Source organism: Equus przewalskii, chromosome 4 (genome assembly GCF_037783145.1).
Source record: "Equus przewalskii isolate Varuska chromosome 4, EquPr2, whole genome shotgun sequence".
Lineage (NCBI taxonomy): Eukaryota > Metazoa > Chordata > Mammalia > Perissodactyla > Equidae > Equus > Equus przewalskii.
In genome coordinates, this window is record NC_091834.1 from 78,808,196 (window position 1) to 78,828,056 (window position 19,861).

At 35.8% G+C, this 19,861-nt stretch overlaps 1 protein-coding gene across 19 annotated transcripts in view; it reads right to left on the reverse strand.

Annotated features, from left to right (window-relative positions):
* Positions 1 to 19,861, reverse strand: part of CADPS2 (calcium dependent secretion activator 2) — a 496,160-nt gene that overhangs the window by 276,219 nt on the left and 200,080 nt on the right. For all 19 annotated transcript variants that reach the window (XM_070616447.1, XM_008514417.2, XM_070616451.1 and 16 more), the window contains 3 exons: positions 12,118 to 12,198; positions 5,743 to 5,979; positions 467 to 588 (listed from right to left, as the gene is read on the reverse strand). In XM_070616447.1, the coding sequence (XP_070472548.1) occupies positions 467 to 588; positions 5,743 to 5,979; positions 12,118 to 12,198 (440 nt within the window). The remainder of the gene's footprint in view (positions 1 to 466; positions 589 to 5,742; positions 5,980 to 12,117; positions 12,199 to 19,861) is intronic.

Consider the following 19,861-nt stretch of genomic DNA (forward strand, 5'->3'; position numbering starts at 1 on the left):
GTGACTTCTACCAAACATTTACAAAAGAATTAGTGCCAATTCTTCATACTCGCCCCCCAAAATATGTAGAATCATGACACCTACCTCAATATTACCACAGAGATTTAATACACAGAAATGGAAAAGCTATTAGGTTACAATTCTAGTAACTGAAATAGGATCACGTACTACCTTTTAAGTCACACATGCTAGCCCATGCTTTCCTCATAAATGACTTGCAAACATTTTATAGCTAATCATTAGCTTCACATTTGCATGTTGGATTTTCTGTTTGTACTACATAGGGTTTCTGCTACAGTTCTAATTACAGTATCATTATCCAGAAAGGCACGCACTGATTCTAACAGCTGAGATAAAGGTAGCCAAGTAACAGTTTTAGAGCGCAAAACCATACAATTCTGCAAATAAAGAAAGCACATTTCTTTGGGAGTGGGGGAAAAAACACATTTTTTTTCAGTTAGCTTACTGTGGCCTTGAGGCTTCAGCCTGGTCTGTCTGCAGTTTTTGTCCTCCTTCCACTTCCATTGTACAGTAAACAATTCGATTGGGGGCGACTGACTTCAAACCTTGCACTTCCATTATGACAATCTAAAGATGAGAAAAATTTTTTAATGATACGTCAAGCTTACAGCATTTAGCAATATAGAGAGAAAGCATTGTGAACTGCAATGAGAGAGACCAATTGATAGAATTATGTGGTAAAATCAATGGTATTTTATCACCTTTATAATCCACGTCTATTCATGAAAGGTACAGTAAATAACATTTTGAGGAAGTCTGGTATCTGAAGAAACCTCTCCTACCAGGAATTAAAGGTTGAAGTCTCTAAATATAAGCCCTAGTGAATTAAGTGAGATAAAAACTCAGATTCTTAAAAAATTATGGCAAGTCTGAATAAGGTAAAGCAGAATTTCAAATAAAAATTCAGTAAATGTGATTAAAAGGAGTACATGTTGAGTTTCACAAAGTGACAAAATATTTATTACTAGGAGACTGTCACCATCATACCAATTCACTGATATTAATAAGTGACGTCAGAAACTGTCTATATTCACTTATTTTAGATCACTATTTATAAAAGAATATTCTAAAGAAAATTTAACTATTACATTTTAACCATTACAAAAAGAGTTTATTAAAGTATTTATAAAGAATTTTCTTTATGGCCAACGTGTATCTTATTATCAAAATATGGAAAATATAACTTGTTACTGAACATCTTAATACTAACTTGACAAGAAAAAAATTACTCATCCAGTAAAGGTATGTATTAATTTAATGCAGTAAACTGGAAAAGGGTGGAGAAGCTGATATTGTCCTATGTACCCATATCTCCTGGTAGAAAGGGAAATATATTTTTTCAAATGTGCTTTTTAGCTTGTATAAAAGGCTTCCAATCTTAACATATCATAACCTAACATTTTCACTGTATATACACATAAAATACGACTATTATTTGCCATAGATTTTTTCAATCCAAACCTATACCATGAAGTTCTCTAAATTCTCAATTTATAAAATATATTCAACAGCATTCATTTCTTTGTTGATCTCATGTTGTATTTGCACAAACAAGGTTAACAGTATTCACACTATGTAGCTACCAAAATATCTACCAAAACATCACTACATCATTTATTGATCATTTAATACACTATTAAAGTCATTACACTTTGCATAGAGTTGTGTTATGAATCTTGAGGCAAAACGACTCAGAGAAACCATCTTAAAAAGAACTGTCCTTTTTTTCAGCTCTCGTACAACAGAGGGATTATGTTTGCAAATACAAAATGCATACTGCTTTTGTTTTTTCATAAAGATATGTGGAAAACTGATCACTGAAAACTCAAGGTCAAATTCAGAACCATTTTCCTTCCTCAACTAAAACTTTTGTCATTTTTTTCACATTGAAACACATACCAACATATGAATAAAAATAAGGACAACTGAAAACGATTAAGAACTAACAGAGAATAGAAAATAGCTGCTGTAATACTCTAGGAAATTGATATGAAGTATTAAATTTTAGTTAAGGAAAATAAGCAAGAGTTACGCATTTTTAATAAATCAAGTTTTTATTAGTAATATTGAAACTCATTAGATCCTTATACAAATAAAACTAACCAGAAGCTGAGACAAATGAAGTACATAACCACATCAATTAAAAGCCAACTATATATGGACTTAACCCCACGACTCTAATGACTTAATTCAATAAAAATTCTTGTTGGTCACTTAAGACGTATGAAATAACAGAAGTGTATACAAGACAAGTCTAGAAATCTTGACAGCATTGGTTCATATCTGGGAATATGGCTGTTTGCACTGCATCGCTTTCTCTTGTGTGTGTAATAGCCAAAGTGCAAAAGAGAAGAAAGGAAGCATCTGCTTGCCACTATTTCTGTCACCTCTATTACAAGCTACTGTAAACAGGACCTCCTAAGACATATAACTTGTGAAACTGCATTTTGCTCCTCAAAACAATACTCCCATCTGTGCCAGGAATGTTTTATCCTGAAGAATTGCCACTTTCAAAAGATGTAACTTCTGTTATGAATCCATACATATAAAGAAAACAACACAGTTCTACAGATCTGATTTCCAAAAGGAACTAAAAAAACACAGAGAGTCTTAATCATTAATAATAAGGACAGCCAAAAATTCCACGGACCAACAACTAACCTAATTTTAGCTAACTGCTTCAACTAATCCCCAGAAAAACTTGATAATGGAACTATACAAAATAAAACTGATCTATGTTTCTCCTCTGCCCCGATCTCTTGGTGACTGATGTAATAAGGATAAAACAGACAAAGTTACCCCAGAAGCGAAAAGAAGGGAGGCATGTACGAAACACGAAACTAGATAACATGCTTCTGATTAATGTGTTATCCACAGAGTTATGTGGCCCCCAGAGGTGTGTGGGTTGTGAGAAAAATGAAGCTAGGTAATATGTTGAATATTGGGACCATATACCATCAGATACAGAGCAAGTCATGGGGTCTGCCAGCTTAACACCAATGAAACATTGTGTTTAACTATGTTCAAGTGTATAACTGTATTTGTGTATAACTATATTCATGCCACTGACACCATTTCCCTCACAACATAAAGACTCATATTTTCCTGGCATTACTTGAATATTTAATTTTAACATGCCATTGTACGGCTTAGTGTTTTGTGGCTTAGCTTGTCTCTTGCTTTATTATTCTCCCTAAAGGCTTTATGAATAAAGAGACCTAAAAGTAATCTTGTATGGCTAACTGCTGTTTTTTGATACCATCAACTTCCTTAATTCAATAAATATTTATTGAGTCAACTGTGTGCCAGGCATTGTTTTAGGTTCTTGCTACACTTCAGTAAACAAAAAAGAAAACCAGCGAAGAACTTACCTTCCTGCAGCTACATTCTAGTACACAGTCAGATACACAATAATCGACAAAATACATAAGTGAATTACATGTGAGATAATAAGAGTTGTGGCAAATATTGAGCTTGGTAAGGAAATAGGGTGTGCTGGGAGAAGGGAGGGGTGGATGGCAATTTTAAAGAGAAGATAAAATTTAAGCAGTTTTTCAAATCTGTGCTTCTTCCTTAGACTCAGACTTCAGTTCTTAGAAAAGACTCCCTTCACTGAACCAACTCCAAGCCTGACGGACCATGCGAGAGATCCTTAAATTAGATTAACTGCTTGTCTTTCAGTTTTCTTAGGCTGAAATCTGGGGCCTGAGGAGCAAGGTTTAGCTAAGGTATTGGGATAATGATTCAGTTTAGCTGGCTGAGTCAGAGGGCCTGGGCCTAGGGACAACACCTAGTCTATTCTCTCAGGTGTCCTACACAGAAGCACTTAACGTGACTGCATTTCCTCCTGGACACATAACTCCTGCTTAAAATACTATGCGCGGAATAGATCCAATCCTATTGTGCTATGGGAGGAAAACGTCTGCCTTATAAAGACATAGCAACAGAGGATGTCAAAACAATTTCATAAATACAGAAGCTTCTCATACCATGCAAAATCACATTTTAACTCAATTCTCTTCCTAACACTGTTTTAACACACTGGCAATAAAATACACAACAACAATTCATAACTTCACTTCAACACTAACTCACGGGCATAATTTTGTCTTCAAAAGGGGAAACAGAATTCATAAGTAGCTGATTATTTACCATTGTTTTACAATTTTTAAATAGACAAAATATTTTGAACTGTTTTCAGTTCTGAGTGTTCAGAGATGATAGATTTATACATGACATTAATCATTTAAAAATCACTAATGAACTTAAATGCCAAACTCTTGTTAGAAAGTTACACTTTACTTTAAAAATCATTAAAATTTATTTATTAAAATAATTAAAATTAAAATTTTAAATTTTTAAATTTCTATAATTAAATAATTGATTCTGTTTCATACAAACATTATAAAAAAGAAAAAGGAGTTGGCACTTTACATTTTCATCAGTAGGAAACCTAAGGCACAAATGAGGAGGAAATTCCACGTGTAAGATACTATGGAATTTCAAATCAAACATCCTTAGGTTAAGAGGTGAAAGAGACTGAGAAGAAACCCAGTAAGCAAAGCCACTTGGCAAAGTCACAGGCAATCCCAGAACTGAGTCTTCAGTCAGAAGAAAACCTCATAAATGCTCCTCTGACCTAAATTTCATCTATTAGCCTATCAAGAAATCGTTAGCCTGAATGTTAAGAAAGTGAGAGGCGGCTGTCTTATCCTCATGCTTGAATTTATCTGAGGTGAGTACACGGGGAGAAAAGAACAAAAGCAGACATTTGCTTTTTCTGTCATAAACTAAGCAAGCCAAGAGTAAGAAGTATCAACAAAAGAAATGTAAAACTGGGCCATTTAAGACTTGAGGTACTTTTCCTCATTAATCAGAAAACTCAAATAGCAGTATTGCGAACCAGCAGAGACAGAATATAACAATGCAAGGAAGGAGGTACAAGCTAACACAATTTTTGAGAGTTATAAATTTAAGCTTGATATTGCTAGAGTATGTATATGTTGTGTATAAACCCATAGATATATATGTGGATTAGCCCCTATAAACAGATTACAAAGGAATGTAATCGCGAAAAGCATCAACAGGTGGCTGCAGTACGAGTCAGCATCAAATCAGCGGCTTCCAGTGATTTGTATAAAGGGGATGTAGCCGAATTCTTGGGGAACATAATTTTAAAGGCATGGCATTTGTTCTTGTTCTTTATAATATTTACTGTAACTATAATGAAACTGCAAGTCCTGGAAAGGAAGAATTCTCTACTTCTCATCATCTATATTCACCCAATATTGTGCATTGCAGCTGGTTTACGTGATTTGATTCTAGAAGTAGGTGAAGTAGATGAAAAACAAGGCTAACCAAAAGCCTAAAAGGAGTTTCCAAATTACTGAGAATTCAATGATATTTCCAAATCCTATTTCCTCCCGAGTGTGTTTCTGTGCTCACTTTATCAATAAACTTACACTGGCCTAGTTGACACAAATAAGACTGGCCTCAAAACTTTTATTATTTTATTATTTAATCCTAATACCGCGGTTATGTTTAAAGGACAATTTGCATTAATTTGCATTCACAACCTGATTGTCTAGCAAATGAAGAATAATTTAACTTCTTCAAAATATATGACACTGTTTTAAATTTGAAAAGTTACCAAGGTCAGCAAAAATTACTCTGCAGCCTCACTTATGCTGTAAGCGGTGAGCACGGGATAAAGCCACTTACCTCTAAGGTGAATGACAGCACCACGTCGGACTTTGACAGCTGAATCTCATTCTCATCTCCTATGTCCAAAAATGCAGAATTCTGTGAACGTTTTAATTTTTGTAATTTAAATTCTGGACCGCCTTTCGAAACTGGAAGGCTTTCCAAATTGGCCATTAGCAAATTCACTGAAGACCGCAACTCTTCTATATACATATTCTCCATCTCTTTCGATATAAATTTGGGGAATTTTCTTTCCTTGAAAATAATGTTTAAAATAACAATGTTATACAAGTCATTTCAATTTTATCATAAGATTATATGATGTATATACTTGATTGTCTTAGAAATTGTGACACTCAATATAATGCATTTACTGGATACTTCAGTCTTTAAAAGCCTCAGACTTTGGCAATTTTGATTACATATATATGTATCTTATATACTTTATTGAGGATCATTATGGTACACAATGAGTAACATTTTATACATTTTCACATTAACTTTATTTTTAATAAAATGTTTGCTTATGGGGGGAAAAACTCTGAAAACATACATATGAGAAGTTTTAGTGTATAGATGAATCTTAATTAGCCACTGTTAGCTTTGAAATGCTTAGAGTAACCAGTCTATAAGAAAAATGTTCAGTATACAGACTTTGCCTGTTAGGAAACAAACATTTTAATAATCTCTCTCTTTTTTTACCACAGATGTGCATTTTTGGGAGGGTATACTTTTTATAAATAAGCATTCAAAATGAAAAACCCCTAAGAGTAAACAGCAATATGGTCATATTTCTAAAATTAGTTAATTTTCACATCACACAAATGTGTCAAGATCCCTTATGGCCATAAATTCAGTTTTTCAGTAAAGGTTTAGAAAAACTTAAGTTTAAAGCAAAAGGCCAAATTACAATAAAAGTGGTACGTGAAAAGGAGTAACAATATTAATTTAGAAGACTCTATTTTCTTTCTGAATTACATGAGCATTGCCAACCAATCCTCATATCTGCAATCAGATTTGTTTCTTTCACTCAATGAAAAAGACAGTCCAATTATTGATATTTAGGTAGATTTTGACAGATGTTGCCAAAATACTCTTAGAGAAGATTATACCCATTTATATTCTCACAAGCAGCAAAATGAGGCTTCCTCACACTCTTGGCTCTTTCTTTAATCTCTGACACTTAGTTGTTTCTTAAGGTAGAGCATATACAGCTTTACAATATCAAGTGCAGCACAATCTGAGGACTCCTGTACAAAATGCTGGGGGATGAAAGCCGCAATTAGCCACCTCTCAAGTGATTGCCTCATGCTCCAGAAAAATCAACGCCTTTACTATCATTTCCTTTGGCATCATTCAAAACACAACAAAAAAAATCCACATCTCTAGGATGACTGGTACACATCCAGAGCACCCGTGTCAACCTGCGCCTAATCTCGGACTCACTTGCACCGGTTCGTTTGCAGGATGGAAAGGAACATCTGGCATGGCCAAACAAATCAGTCTCAGAGGCTCAGGCCACCTGTTTTTCTTTCCCCTCAATGTAACTTTCACATATTTCTTTTAAAATAATTTACATATAATATTAAAATTGCATATTATCACAGAGCAATTAAATATCCATATTCATCATTAACTTTCCCAAGGAAGATTCTTAAGTATCCTTTTAACATTCCTCTATAATTTGAAGTAACGTTCCAAAATACTAAGTTTGTATCCTCAGGAAAAACATGTAACTTGCTCAGTTATAGAATACCTTGGTTTCCTTTGGGGGAAAAAATGTTTTGGAACGGTTTTTCAGTACTTGCCAAAGAAAAATAGCAAAATAATCCATAAAAACAGATTTTTACACGTGAGGATTACTTCTAAAAGCTGTCATGAAAAGTATGCAAAACTCAGAGATACCGAAAGATGAGAAGGCAGGTCCTTGCAAAGTCTTTGGGGGGCAAAGGCCTCCCAACGGTATCTGAGGAAATATACTTAGTTCAACTTGCTGCTTACTATTGACTAAAGGTCCCAGACAGCACATTTACATGTCACCTTATAGAATTTTGTCTGGAAAAGATGCAGATAACGTGTGTTTGGTGAGTACGGTAATCCAATGGTCACAGTTTAAATCCTTATTGGGAGTTAACCACTTTTATATCTAATGCATGAATCTTATTTTAATTTTGCCTAAAAACACCTAGTTTTCAAATACTCTTTGGGCCAGTTTTAATATCTAACGATTTGCTCCTTTATTATGCAATAAATGAAATCTTTGTATGCTTATTTTATATTTGTATGAGAATCATAACTTTGCCTTTTTAAAAATTATACTTTAGCAAAGAAAAAGGTAAATATGTCACATATTTGAAAGTTGGGATGCACCAATTTTTCTTTTCAAATTTTCAAGGTGTTATTTTATGGAAAATTTAGCACTAGCACATCAAAAAAAAGCTTTTTCTTATTTAGCTTTAATTAAAAACACTTCATTCACTATCATTTTTCAAGGAAGAGACTCAGGAATCATCAAAATGGACTGTTTTGTCAGAATTTTCACACTTTTCAGGAAATAGACTATCAGAATGTTTTCTCTGAAAAAACAAAAAGGCAACTGTTTTAAAGCATTGAGGTTTATTGATAGTATTTCATCAACTTTATTTAGCCTGCTTATGTTGCCTCTTTCTTGGAAACAAAATCAATTGGACATCAGACAAGTACACGTTAAATTCGATCTTTTAAATTAGAACAAAATCAGAAATGATTATTCTCTAGTTTAACTGTGCGTTCCTCCTGTAAACCACGGTCTAAAACTTCTAATGGAGTCCTCGGTCCAGCATAGCTCATTCGTGGCCCTGACATTATACACATGAAAACACTGTTCGCTCCATGAAAAAATTCCCATTATTCAAATTGAGTCACCTAAGTGCTCTTAACCTTCTACTAGATGAAGCCTGGACCAGAGTGTTGGGTGGAAGATGGTGACAACTCTCAGATTCTGGAAATACTGGATGCAAATGGATTTCCTGAAATTTGGCATGAGTTATGAGAAAAAGAAGAAAGTCGAAGGTGATTCTAAGTTTTTTGACCTAAGTGGAGAGACAGCACTGCCACAACTGGCGTACCCTGACCATCTGACTGGAAATGGCAAACACCCTCCCTCCCGAGTCTATCTTCTCTGCTTTATTTTCCACATAGCAAACAACCACCTCCCACAGCTCAGTTGTATGGAGTGCTTATTGCCTATTGTGAGTCTCTCCTCAACAAAATGTAAGCTCCACCAGGGCACGGCAGGAATATTTCTGTCTGCTTTCATCCCAAGACGACCACATTTGTCTGGATGTATCCCAAGGGCCTAAAACAGTGCCAGGCTATTTTACTAGGTGCTCAATAAATATTTATTCATTGAATTTATGGATAGAAAAATTCAGGCTCCAAAAGATTACATAACTTGCCTGGCGTTATATATCTAGAAATAGCAATCATGAATTTGCCCACAGGTCTTTCTGGCCCAGTCCACATTATTGCTACCACTTCCTAATTATGCCTTGGCTAAAACATTAAAGTCAATATTTCTACTCCTTGAAACAGAGATTTCTGCCCTGTGGCATTATTGTTTTTATATTGTGTTGTGAAGTGAAGTAGGAGGTGCTGATTGCCAACTATTAACTATCAATAAACCACACTCTGGACTTATCAGACTGAAGAGGCAGGAAGGGCTGGAAAGTGAACCCAGGGTCTGGAGTCAAAAGACCAGGGTTTGAAGACTGCCTCTGCCACTTACTCATTATGTAATCTTGATGAAGTCAGTAATCTTCCCTAAGCCTCATTCTCCTTATCTATAAATTAATTCATTATATCACCTACCCTGTGGGTTCATAGGATTACTGCAGAGATATAATGCAACAAGGTCAGTAAATTATAATTAGCCTTATAAATATTTTATGAAGATAGCTTAAATCTGGCAAAATTGAAGTAGAAAGCAATTAAACATGTCCTATCTGCTATGTCAATATATTCACTGAAAGTCATCTTATTTTTGGTGTTATTTTTTTCCCTCCTATCCTATCGGCTTCACTTGCTTCTCCACACATTTTCTACTTTATCACTGTCCCTGATGAAATCATCGGGGTCTCCTCAAAGAGAAGTCTCTGTATATACATCACTGACCCTTCTCCTCTGCCTCACTCGGGAGGTTATTAACACACATTCTCCTCCACAGACGTGAACTTGAGAACACACCCAAGGCTCTCCCTCCTGTTCTGTAACCCTCTAGAAATTCATCTAAACTTTATTCTAAGGCATCAGATATTCATCCAGGGCCTTGTAGAAGCAAGTCCAATTTATGACAATATGCACAGTCTAAGGCATAATCTATATACAAGTAGGCAACTTACAAATGCTGATCACCCGTCCAGAGTCCCGCCCACAGAGTCTGGTACTTCTCTCTAGATTCTCTCCTAGCATCAGGCCCTTAAGAAAATCAAGCGCCCTTCCAGCCAGCTTCCAATTCAGGTTAGGGTTTTGAGGAAAGCATTTTTCTCCGTCCCAGTAGCCTCAAGCTACTTGATTTCTATCCAATGAATTCCGTATTAGAATCTCTAGAATAATGGAGTGCCTTTCTCGATAACCAGAGGACAATAACACTGCATGTTGTCCTTTCAACCGTTGTGCTTTGTGTCAATGTTAACTCTTTAGCCCCCAATGCATATCATTCTATGTCTTCAATCATCTGAAGATTCTTCCTCATACATCTCTGGCTTGGTTCTTACAACTTACTGTCATCTATGTTACCCAATTTCTCTATTTTTCTACTTATCTCCAATTTCTCAGCTGTTTCTCTACTTTATTTAATAGACATCTAGATAAACACAGTATTAGCATTCTTAAAACATACATATTCAATACATTTGTCTCTGCAAAAACAAAAAATTCAATTGTTAAAATCAGTATGGGACGTATCTTCTCAGGAGTTAGAAAAGTTCACTTTTATGACTTGGGAGGTAATTACACAGGGTATAAACATACACTCACGGAGCTGTAAAGTAAAGATTTGTGTACTTCATTGAATAAATGCTATACCTAAATTTTAAAAAAGAAAAATCCCTAAAAAGGGAGGATTCTTCAGAGAGGCAGACACAGTTGGAGAGAGGGAGAGGGTAAATCTATCCATAAAATAGTCAAAGAGAGAAAAGGAAAAAAAAATCTTGGGGCTGGCCCGGTTGGGCAGTGGTTAAGTTTGCACACTCCACTTTGGCAGCCCAGGGTTCACCGGTTTGCATCCCCGGTACGGAGCTACGCACCACTTGTCAAGTGCTACGCTGTGGCAGGTGTCCTACATATAAAGTAGAGGAAGATGAGCACGGATGTTAGCTCAGGGCCAGTCTTCCTCAGCAAAAAGGAGGAGGATTGGTAGTGGATGTTAGCTCAGGGCTAATCCTCCTCCTCAAAAAAAAAAAGAAACAAAAAAGAAAAAAATCTTATTCTAAGATCAACAGCATTATAACCTCAAGTCTATTGGGAAGGACTAAAATTTTTTTTTATCACTGAAGTCAATTAACACATCAATTTACTAAAGAATGATTTATACAATGAAGTTCTATCATCTCTAAAAAGTCTTGAGTATTAAAAAGAAACTTATGGGGGGTGAGCCTGGTGGTGTAATGGTTAAGCTCATGCACTCCACTCCAGCAGCCCGGGGTTCCTTGGTTCAGATCCTAGGTGCAGACCTACACACCGCTCATGAAGCCATGCTGTGGCAGCGTCCCACACACAAAATAGAGGAGGATTGACACACATGTTAGCTCAGGGCATATCTTCCTCAAGCAAAAGGAAGAAGATTTCAACACATGTTAACTCAGGGCCAATCTTCCTCACCAAACTTCATGGGTTTTGTTTGAAATCTATTTCTGTTCATAGAAACACAGTGATTACACAAATAAAAGTAACTAAAATACTGTACTGAACACACTGAGACTCTGTACTAGAAACTTCAAATTATATTTTTCATCCATTCAATCAAATATTAGCTGACATCACTATGTGCCAAGCACCATGCTGGATACTTTGAAATATATTAAATGATTTCACAGGGAGGATGTTTTTCTTCCTGATTACATTATGCTTAATGCAATATTAAAGTTCTCTGAAATCTGGCAGTTTGAGAAATATAGGTATTGCTTTAAGAATAACCTAGAAAAGTTATCACTGAACTTAAACATTTCATATATAAGAATAGATAATATGCTCCATTTAGATAATAAGCCTTCAGATACTTAGGCTTAAGAGGCATGCATGTAGAGGAGAAAATTATACAATTATGCTGCCTTTATCTCTACAAAACTCATCCAGCTCACAGAAGTCTAAGTAAAGAAAAAAACACGGAATGCTATGTCAAAGCTAGTAATTTACCTTTGCCATTTTCTCTGCCAATTGCAAACGGCCATCAAGTTCCCTTCTGATCTGGGCTGCTTGTTCATCCGCATTATCCAGCTTAAAAACAAAACAGAAGTTACACGTATGTGATTACCTAATGGCAGTGATCTACAGATTAAAGCAAAGACTAAATGACTCAAAAATTTTTTTAATAAATTTTCTAAGCTACCTATTGAGAACACAGAAGGTTGTTTAATTAGATTGGCAGTCCAATTAAATTTCCTGGGCACTTCTCATTGCGGTTTTGTTCACAGAAATGTTAATAAATCTCTAAGGTTAATTGCTCAGTTTACAAAATAATCTAATAATAATAATAATTCTTTGTCCAACTTGTCCACAACAACTCTACATCAAGAAGTCCTTGTTTCCTCTAGGTTACATCAAATTGCCATTTTCAGTCCATCCTACTGTCTTCATGAAGGTCAGAATTGAATAGTTCCAGATAGATAAATCTCTTGTTTTGTTCTTCCAAATTCCCAGAATGCTTTTCTGGATGGTGAGATACTGAATAATGTTTCACACTTCTTTGTTCTTATAAAAAATATTCCCTTCATTTTCATAAGTTTAGTGCTAAACTATAAAAGTACTATTTAACTGATTGATTGATATAACATTCTACCATTTAAATTGTCATATACTCCTTATTCTAGTACCAACAGACTTATACTACACCAAGAAATCCTGGGTCGAGCCCCGTGACCAACTGGTTAAGTTCAAGCACTCTGCTTCATTGGCCCAGGGTTTCACTGGTTCAGATCCTGGGCGCAGACATGGCACCGCTCGTCAGGCCATGCTGAGGCGGCATCCCACATGCCACAACTAGAAGGACCCACAACTAAGATACACAACTGTGTACTGGGATACTTTGGGGAGAAGAAGGAAAAGTTAAAAAAAGAAATCCTTTTACAGGCTGGTACCGCATTAGAATTCCATACTCTTGTTCTAAATTTTATTGAAAGCAAGAAAAACATGCTATCATCATCTTATAAGATATTTACACGGAAAATTACTTTTACTTCCCACTGAAATAATCCTTAAATTTTCTCTTGATTCATTCTCCCCAATTATTCATCCAATCTTCATTAGTTTATTATAAAACCTGTTAAATCAAAAAGGTCCTACTAGCCATGCATAGTGTGGGATGCACTGGGTGGGCTACAGACGTGAACCAGACAGACTTTTCTCTTGACTGTAATTCCTTCCTCTCTCACTTCCATCATCAAGAAACCTAGACCACAAAATACAACCATACGTTAGTAAAGGTCCATCTAAAGACTGGATTAGTACTGAGTACACCATTAAACATCCAGGAGAACACAGCTTAACTTTGTCCAATGGCTAAAGAACTACAAATTGACTTTATTAAAAACAAAAAACCCAAAAAACAGCCTTAAAAGGGCCTGAAAAAGATAAGTAGGGGCAAATTAGGTGAACAGGATAGTGGTGTTGGAACGTATACAAGAGTCTAGAAAAGAGGAAGACATTCCAGTACAAGGACACCAAAAGTCTAGAGGCGAGACTAAGCACAGTGGTCTTGGGAATGCGATACTGCGTGGGTAGGGAGGGGGGTGGGGAGTGCATGGGAGATGGGGTGAGAAGGGGAGGCGGGGCTACTTTCTAAGTTTCTCTTCACAGCCAAATTAGGGAGCTTGGAGTTGGTTCCTAACAAACTGGAATTCACTGAGAGATTTTAACCAGGATTTTGCAAAGGAAAGATCATTGTCTCCAGCACAAACAACAGGTTAGAGGGGCATAAGGAAGTCTGCTTGGTTAGTTACTTACTACTTATTTATTTGAAAGACAGACAGATCTGGGATTACTTTTCTAAAAAATGTTTCCAAGTTGACAAAAAAAATCAAATTAATTTAAAAACAAGTTTAAAAATACACAGAATTTTCTTAAACTAAATCCTTGTTACAAAGGAGTTTCTATGCCTTCTCAAAACCAAATACACTTATTTTCATTAATTAACGATTCAAAATCAAACAGAAACAAGTTCCTCTTCACTGTGTCTAAAGTCAAAATGTTTTATATTAAAAACTAACGTAATTGTAAAGGAAAAGAATACATGATAAGTGTCTGTTCCAGCTAACTGAAATCAAGATCCTAAAAGCAAAAATCATGCACAAGAACACTGTAACTACAACACCTCAAATACTCTAAATGTAATATGAATATCTTCCGATCTTTGCTTAAACGCTAATATTTTTCCACAGAAAAATTAAAAACAAATGGTTACTCACAAGTAAAGTGCTATAGTTTCACCAAGAAATAGCATTTAACATCTTAAAAGGCCATAGTTCTCCTTCAAACTTAACCACAAAACACTACTTAACATCTTTAAATATATCTTCATATTAACAGCTTTTACTTAATTTTAATGGAATTGTTAGAGTCATTTGTGGGTGTTGCAAGTATTTTCTTTGTAAGAGACAGTATTCTACTTTTTAAAAATATTAAACCTATTAAAACCTTAAGTGCATTTGTCTGAAATAATGAAGGCAAAGAAAAGTAGAGCATTGCTGTACTAAACTGTCTTTTAATAGCTTTCTCTTAATAAAACTAAATGTTCAGAGATTGAAAGTTTACTAACTTTGGTGACTACTGGTATGATTTTGTGAAACTAGAAGAGCATACATCCAAACATGTTTACAAAAAAGGAGGAAAAGCTAATATAAAGACAATGAATAAAATTTTTATTATTTTTGTTTTATGTAAGGCTAGACAGAATTAAAGGAGGTAAATCAGTTGGTTCAGGTTTTTTTTTTTATTATGATGATTATGATAGATTACAACCTTGTGAGATTTCAGTTGTACATTATTGTTAGTAATGTTGTGGGTACACCACTTCACCCTTTGTGCCCTCCCCCCACCCCCCCTTTTCCCTGGTAACCACCCATCGGTTCTCCATGTCTATATGTTAACTTCCACCTATAAGTGGGGTCATATAGAGTTAATCTTTCTCTGTCTGGCTTATTTTGCTTAACATAATACCCTCAAGGTCCATCCATGTTGATGCGAATGGAACAATTTGGTCCTTTTTTATGGCTGAGTAGTATTCCATTGTGTATATATACCATATCTTCTTTATCCAGTCATCAGTTTCTGGGCATTTAGGTTGGTTCCACATCTTGGCTATTGTAAATAATGCTGTGATGAACATAGGGGTGCATGGGATTCTTGGGATTGCTGATTTCAGGTTCTTAGGATAGATACCAAGTAGTGGGATAGCTGGGTCATAAGGGTATTTCTATTTTTAACTTTTTGAGAAATCTCCATACTGTTTTCCATAGTGGCTGCACTAGTTTGCATTCCCACCAACAGTGTATGAGGGTTCCTTTTTCTCCACAACCTCTCCAACATTTGTCACTTTTGGTTTTGGATATTTTTGCCAATCTAACGGGTGTAAGGTGATATCTTAGTGTAGTTTTGATTTGCATTTCCCTGATGATTAGTGATGATGAACATATTTTCATGTGTCTATTGGCCATCCTTATATCTTCTTTGGAGAAATGTCTGTTCATGTCCTCTGCCCATTTTTTGATTGGGTTGTTTGTTTTTTTGTTGTTAAGCTGTGTGAGTTCTTTGTATATTATGGATATTAATCCTTTGTCGGATAAGTAGCTCATAAATATTTTTTCCCAATTAGTGGGCTGTTTTTTTGTTTCGATCCTGTTTTCCCTTGCCTTGAAGAAACTCTTTAGTCTGATGAAGTCCCATTTGTTTATTCTTTCTACTGTTTCCCTCATCTGAGGAGTTATAGCATCCGAAAAGATTCTTTTGAAACTGATGTCAAAGAGCGCACTGCCTATATTCTCTTCTAGAAGACATATTGTTTCATGCCTAATCTTTAGGTCTTTGATACATTTTGAGTTTATTTTTGTGAATGGTGAAAAAGAATGGTCAATTTTCATTCTTTTACATGTGGCTGTCCAGTTTTCCCAGCACCATTTGTTGATGAGACTTTCTTTTCTCCATTGTAGGCCCTCAGCTCCTTTGTTGAAGACTAGTTGTCCATAGATGTGTGGTTTTATCTCTGGGCTTTCAATTCTGTTCCATTGATCTGTGTACCTGTTTTTGTACCACTACCATGCTGTTTTGATTACTGTAGCTTTGTAGTATGTTTTGAAATCGGGGATTGTGATGCCTCCGGCTTTGTTTTTCTTACTCAGGATTGCTTTAGCAATTCGGGGTCTTTTGCTGCCCCATATGAATTTTAGGATTCTTTGTTCAATTTCTGTAAAGAATGTCCTTGGGATTCTGATTGGGATAGCATTGAATCTGTAGATTGCTTTAGGTAGTATGGACATTTTAACTATGTTTATTCTTCCAATCCGTGTGCATGGAATGTCTTTCCATCTCTTTATGTCATCGTCAATTTCTTTCAAGAAAGTCTTGTAGTTTTCATTGTATAGATCCTTCACTTCCTTGGTTAAGTTTATCCCAAGGTATTTTATTTTTTTTGTTGCAATCATGAATGGGATTGAATTCTTGAGTTCTTTTTCTGTTAGTTTATTGTTAGTGTATAGAATTGCTACTAATTTATGTATGTTGATTTTATACCCTGCAACTTTGCTGTAGCTGTTGATTGTTTCTAATAGTTTTCCTATGGATTCTTTGGGGTTTTCCACATATAAGATCATCTGCAAACAGCGAGAGTTTTACTTCTTCAGTGCCTATTTGGATTCCTTTTATTTCTTTTTCCTGCCTAATTGCTCTGGCCAAGACCTCCAGTACTATGTTGAATAGGAGTGGTGAAAGTGGGCACCCTTGTCTTGTTCCTGTCCTCAGAGGGATGGCTTTCCGTTTTTGTCCGTTGAGTATGATGTTGGCTGTGGGTTTGTCATATATGGTCTTTATTATGTTGAGGTACTTTCCTTCTATACCCAGTTTATTGAGGGTTTTTATCATAAATGGATGTTGGATCTTGTCGAATGCTTTCTCTGCATCTATTGAGATCATCATGTGGTTTTTGTTTCTCATTTTGTTAATGTAGTGTATCACGTTGATTGACTTGTGGATGTTGAAGCATCCCTGTGTCCCTGGTATAAATCCCACTTGATCATGGTGTATAATCTTTTAGATGTATTGCTGTATTTGGTTTGCCAAAATTTTGTTGAGGATTTTTGCATCTATGTTCATCAGTGATATCGGCCTATAGTTCTCCTTCTTTGTGTTGTCCTTGTCAGGTTTGGGGATCAGAGTGATGTTGGCTTCACAGAATGTGTTAGGGAGTACTCCATCTTCCTCAATTTTCTGGAATAGTTTGAGAAGAATAGGTATTAAATCTTCTTTGAATGTTTGGTAGAATTCTCCAGAGAAGCCGTCTGGTCCTGGACTCTTATTTTTGGGGAGGTTTTTGATTACTGTTTCTATTTCTTTACTTGTGATTGGCCTATTCAGATCCTCCATTTCTTCCTGGTTCAGTTTGGGGAGGTTGTAAGAGTCCATGAATTTGTCCATTTCTTCTACGTTCTTCAATTTGTTGGCATATAGTTTTTCATAGTATTCTCTTATGAACCCTTGTATTTCTTTGGTATCTGTTGTGATTTCTCCTCTCTCATTTCTAATTTTATTTATTTGAGATTTCTCTCTTCTTTTCTTAGTGAGTCTGGCCAAGCGTTTGTCGATTTTGTTAATTTTTTCGAAGAACCAACTCTTTGTTTCATTGATCCTTTCTACTGTCTTTTTAGTTTCAATATAGTTTATTTCTGCTCTAATTTTTATTATTTCCCTCCTTCTACTGACTCTGGGCTTTGTTTGTTCTTTTCTAGTTCTGTTAGGTGTCGTTTGAGGTTGCTTATGTGAGCTTTTTCTTGTTTTGTGAGGTGAGCCTGTATTGCAATGAATTTCCCTCTTAGGACTGCTTTTGCTGCATCCCAAATGATTTGGTATGTTGTGTTTTCATTTTCATTTGTCTCCAGATAATATTTGATTTCTTCTTTAATTTCTTCAATAATCCATTGTTTGTTCAGAAGCGTGTTGTTTAGTCTCCACATTCTTGCACCTTTCTCTGCTTTATTCTTGTAGTTGATTTCTAGTTTCATAGCATTGTGATCAGAAAAGATGCTTGATATTATTTCAACTCTCTTGTATTTATTGATGCTTGCTTTGTTTCCCAAAATATGGTCTATTCTTGAGAATGTTCCATGCGCACTTGAGAAGAATGTGTAGCCTGCTGTTTTTGGATGAAGTGTTCTATGTATATCTATTAAGTCCCTCTGGTCTAATTTTTCAATTAATTCTATAATTTCCTTGTTGATTTTCTGTCTGGATGTTCTATCCATTGGTGTTAATGGGGTGTTGAGGTCCCCTACTATTGTAGTATTGTTGTTGATGTCTTCTTTTAGTTCTGTTAAGAGTTGCTTTACAAATTTTGGTGCTCCTGTGTTGGGTGCGTATATATTTACAAGTGTTTTGTCTTCTTGGTGGAGAGTCCCTTTTATCATTATATACTGTCCCTCTTTGTCTTTCTTTACCTGTTTTGCTTTGAAGTCTACTTTGTCTGATATTAGTATAGTGACACCTGCTTTCTTTTGTTCATTATTAGCTTGGAGTATTGTCTTCCATCCCTTCACTCTGAGTCTGTGTTTGTCTTTGGAGCTGAGGTGTGTTTCCTGGAGGCAGCATATTGTTGGGTCTTGTTCTTTGATCCATCCTGCCACTCTGTGTCTTTTGATTGGAGAGTTCAATCCATTTACATTTAGAGTGATTATTGAGATGTGGGGGCCTACTGCTGCTATTTTATGTCTTGTTTTCCGGTTCTCTTCAATTTCCTTTGTTTCTCGTCCCATGGTTTAATCTGTTCTGATGGAGAGCTGCTACTCTCTGTTGTTGTCCTTCTACTTATCTCCTCTGCTCTTGGTTTTGTCGTCCCTTTTCTTTTTTTGATTTTTCAGGAATGAGGGTTTTCCTGAGCATTTCTTGAAGAGGAGGTTTGGTGGCAATGAACTCCCTTAATTTTTGTTTATCTGGGAAAGTTTTTATTTCTCCATCGTATTTGAAGGATATTTTCACTGGGTAGAGAATTCTCGGCTGTAGGTTTTTGTCCTTCAGATTTTTTAATATATCATTCCACTCTCTTCTAGCCTGTAAAGTTTCTGCTGAGAAATCTGCTGAAAGCCTGATGGGGGTTCCTTTGTAGGTTAATTTCTTCTGCCTGGCTGCCCTTAGTATTCTCTCCTTGTCATTGACTTTTGCTAGCTTCACTACTATATGTCTTCGGGTTGGTCTACTTGCATTGATAAAGTTTGGAGATCTATTGGCTTCTGTCACATGAAGTTCCATCTCTCTCCCCAGGTTTGGGAAGTTCTCAGCCATTATTTCTTTGAATAGGCTTTCTGCCCCCTTCTCCCTCTCTTCTCTCTGTGGTATACCTATAATCCTTAGGTTGCATCTCCTAATTGCATCAGATAATTCTCGGAGAGCGTCTTCATTTCTTTTTAGTCTCAGCTCTCTCTCCTCCTCTGTCTGCAGCATTTCTATATTCCTATCTTCCAAATTGCTAATTCTTTCCTCCATATTATCAGCCCTATTGTTCAGTGCATCTAGATTTTTCTTAATCTCCTCTATTGTGTTCTTCATTTCCAGTATTTCTGTTTGGTTCCTCTTTATAGTATCGAACTCTTTTGTGACATAGCTCCTGAACTCGTTGTCTATCTGAATTCTCTTTTAACTCATTGAGTTTTTTAATGACGGCTGTTTTGAAGTCATCATCATT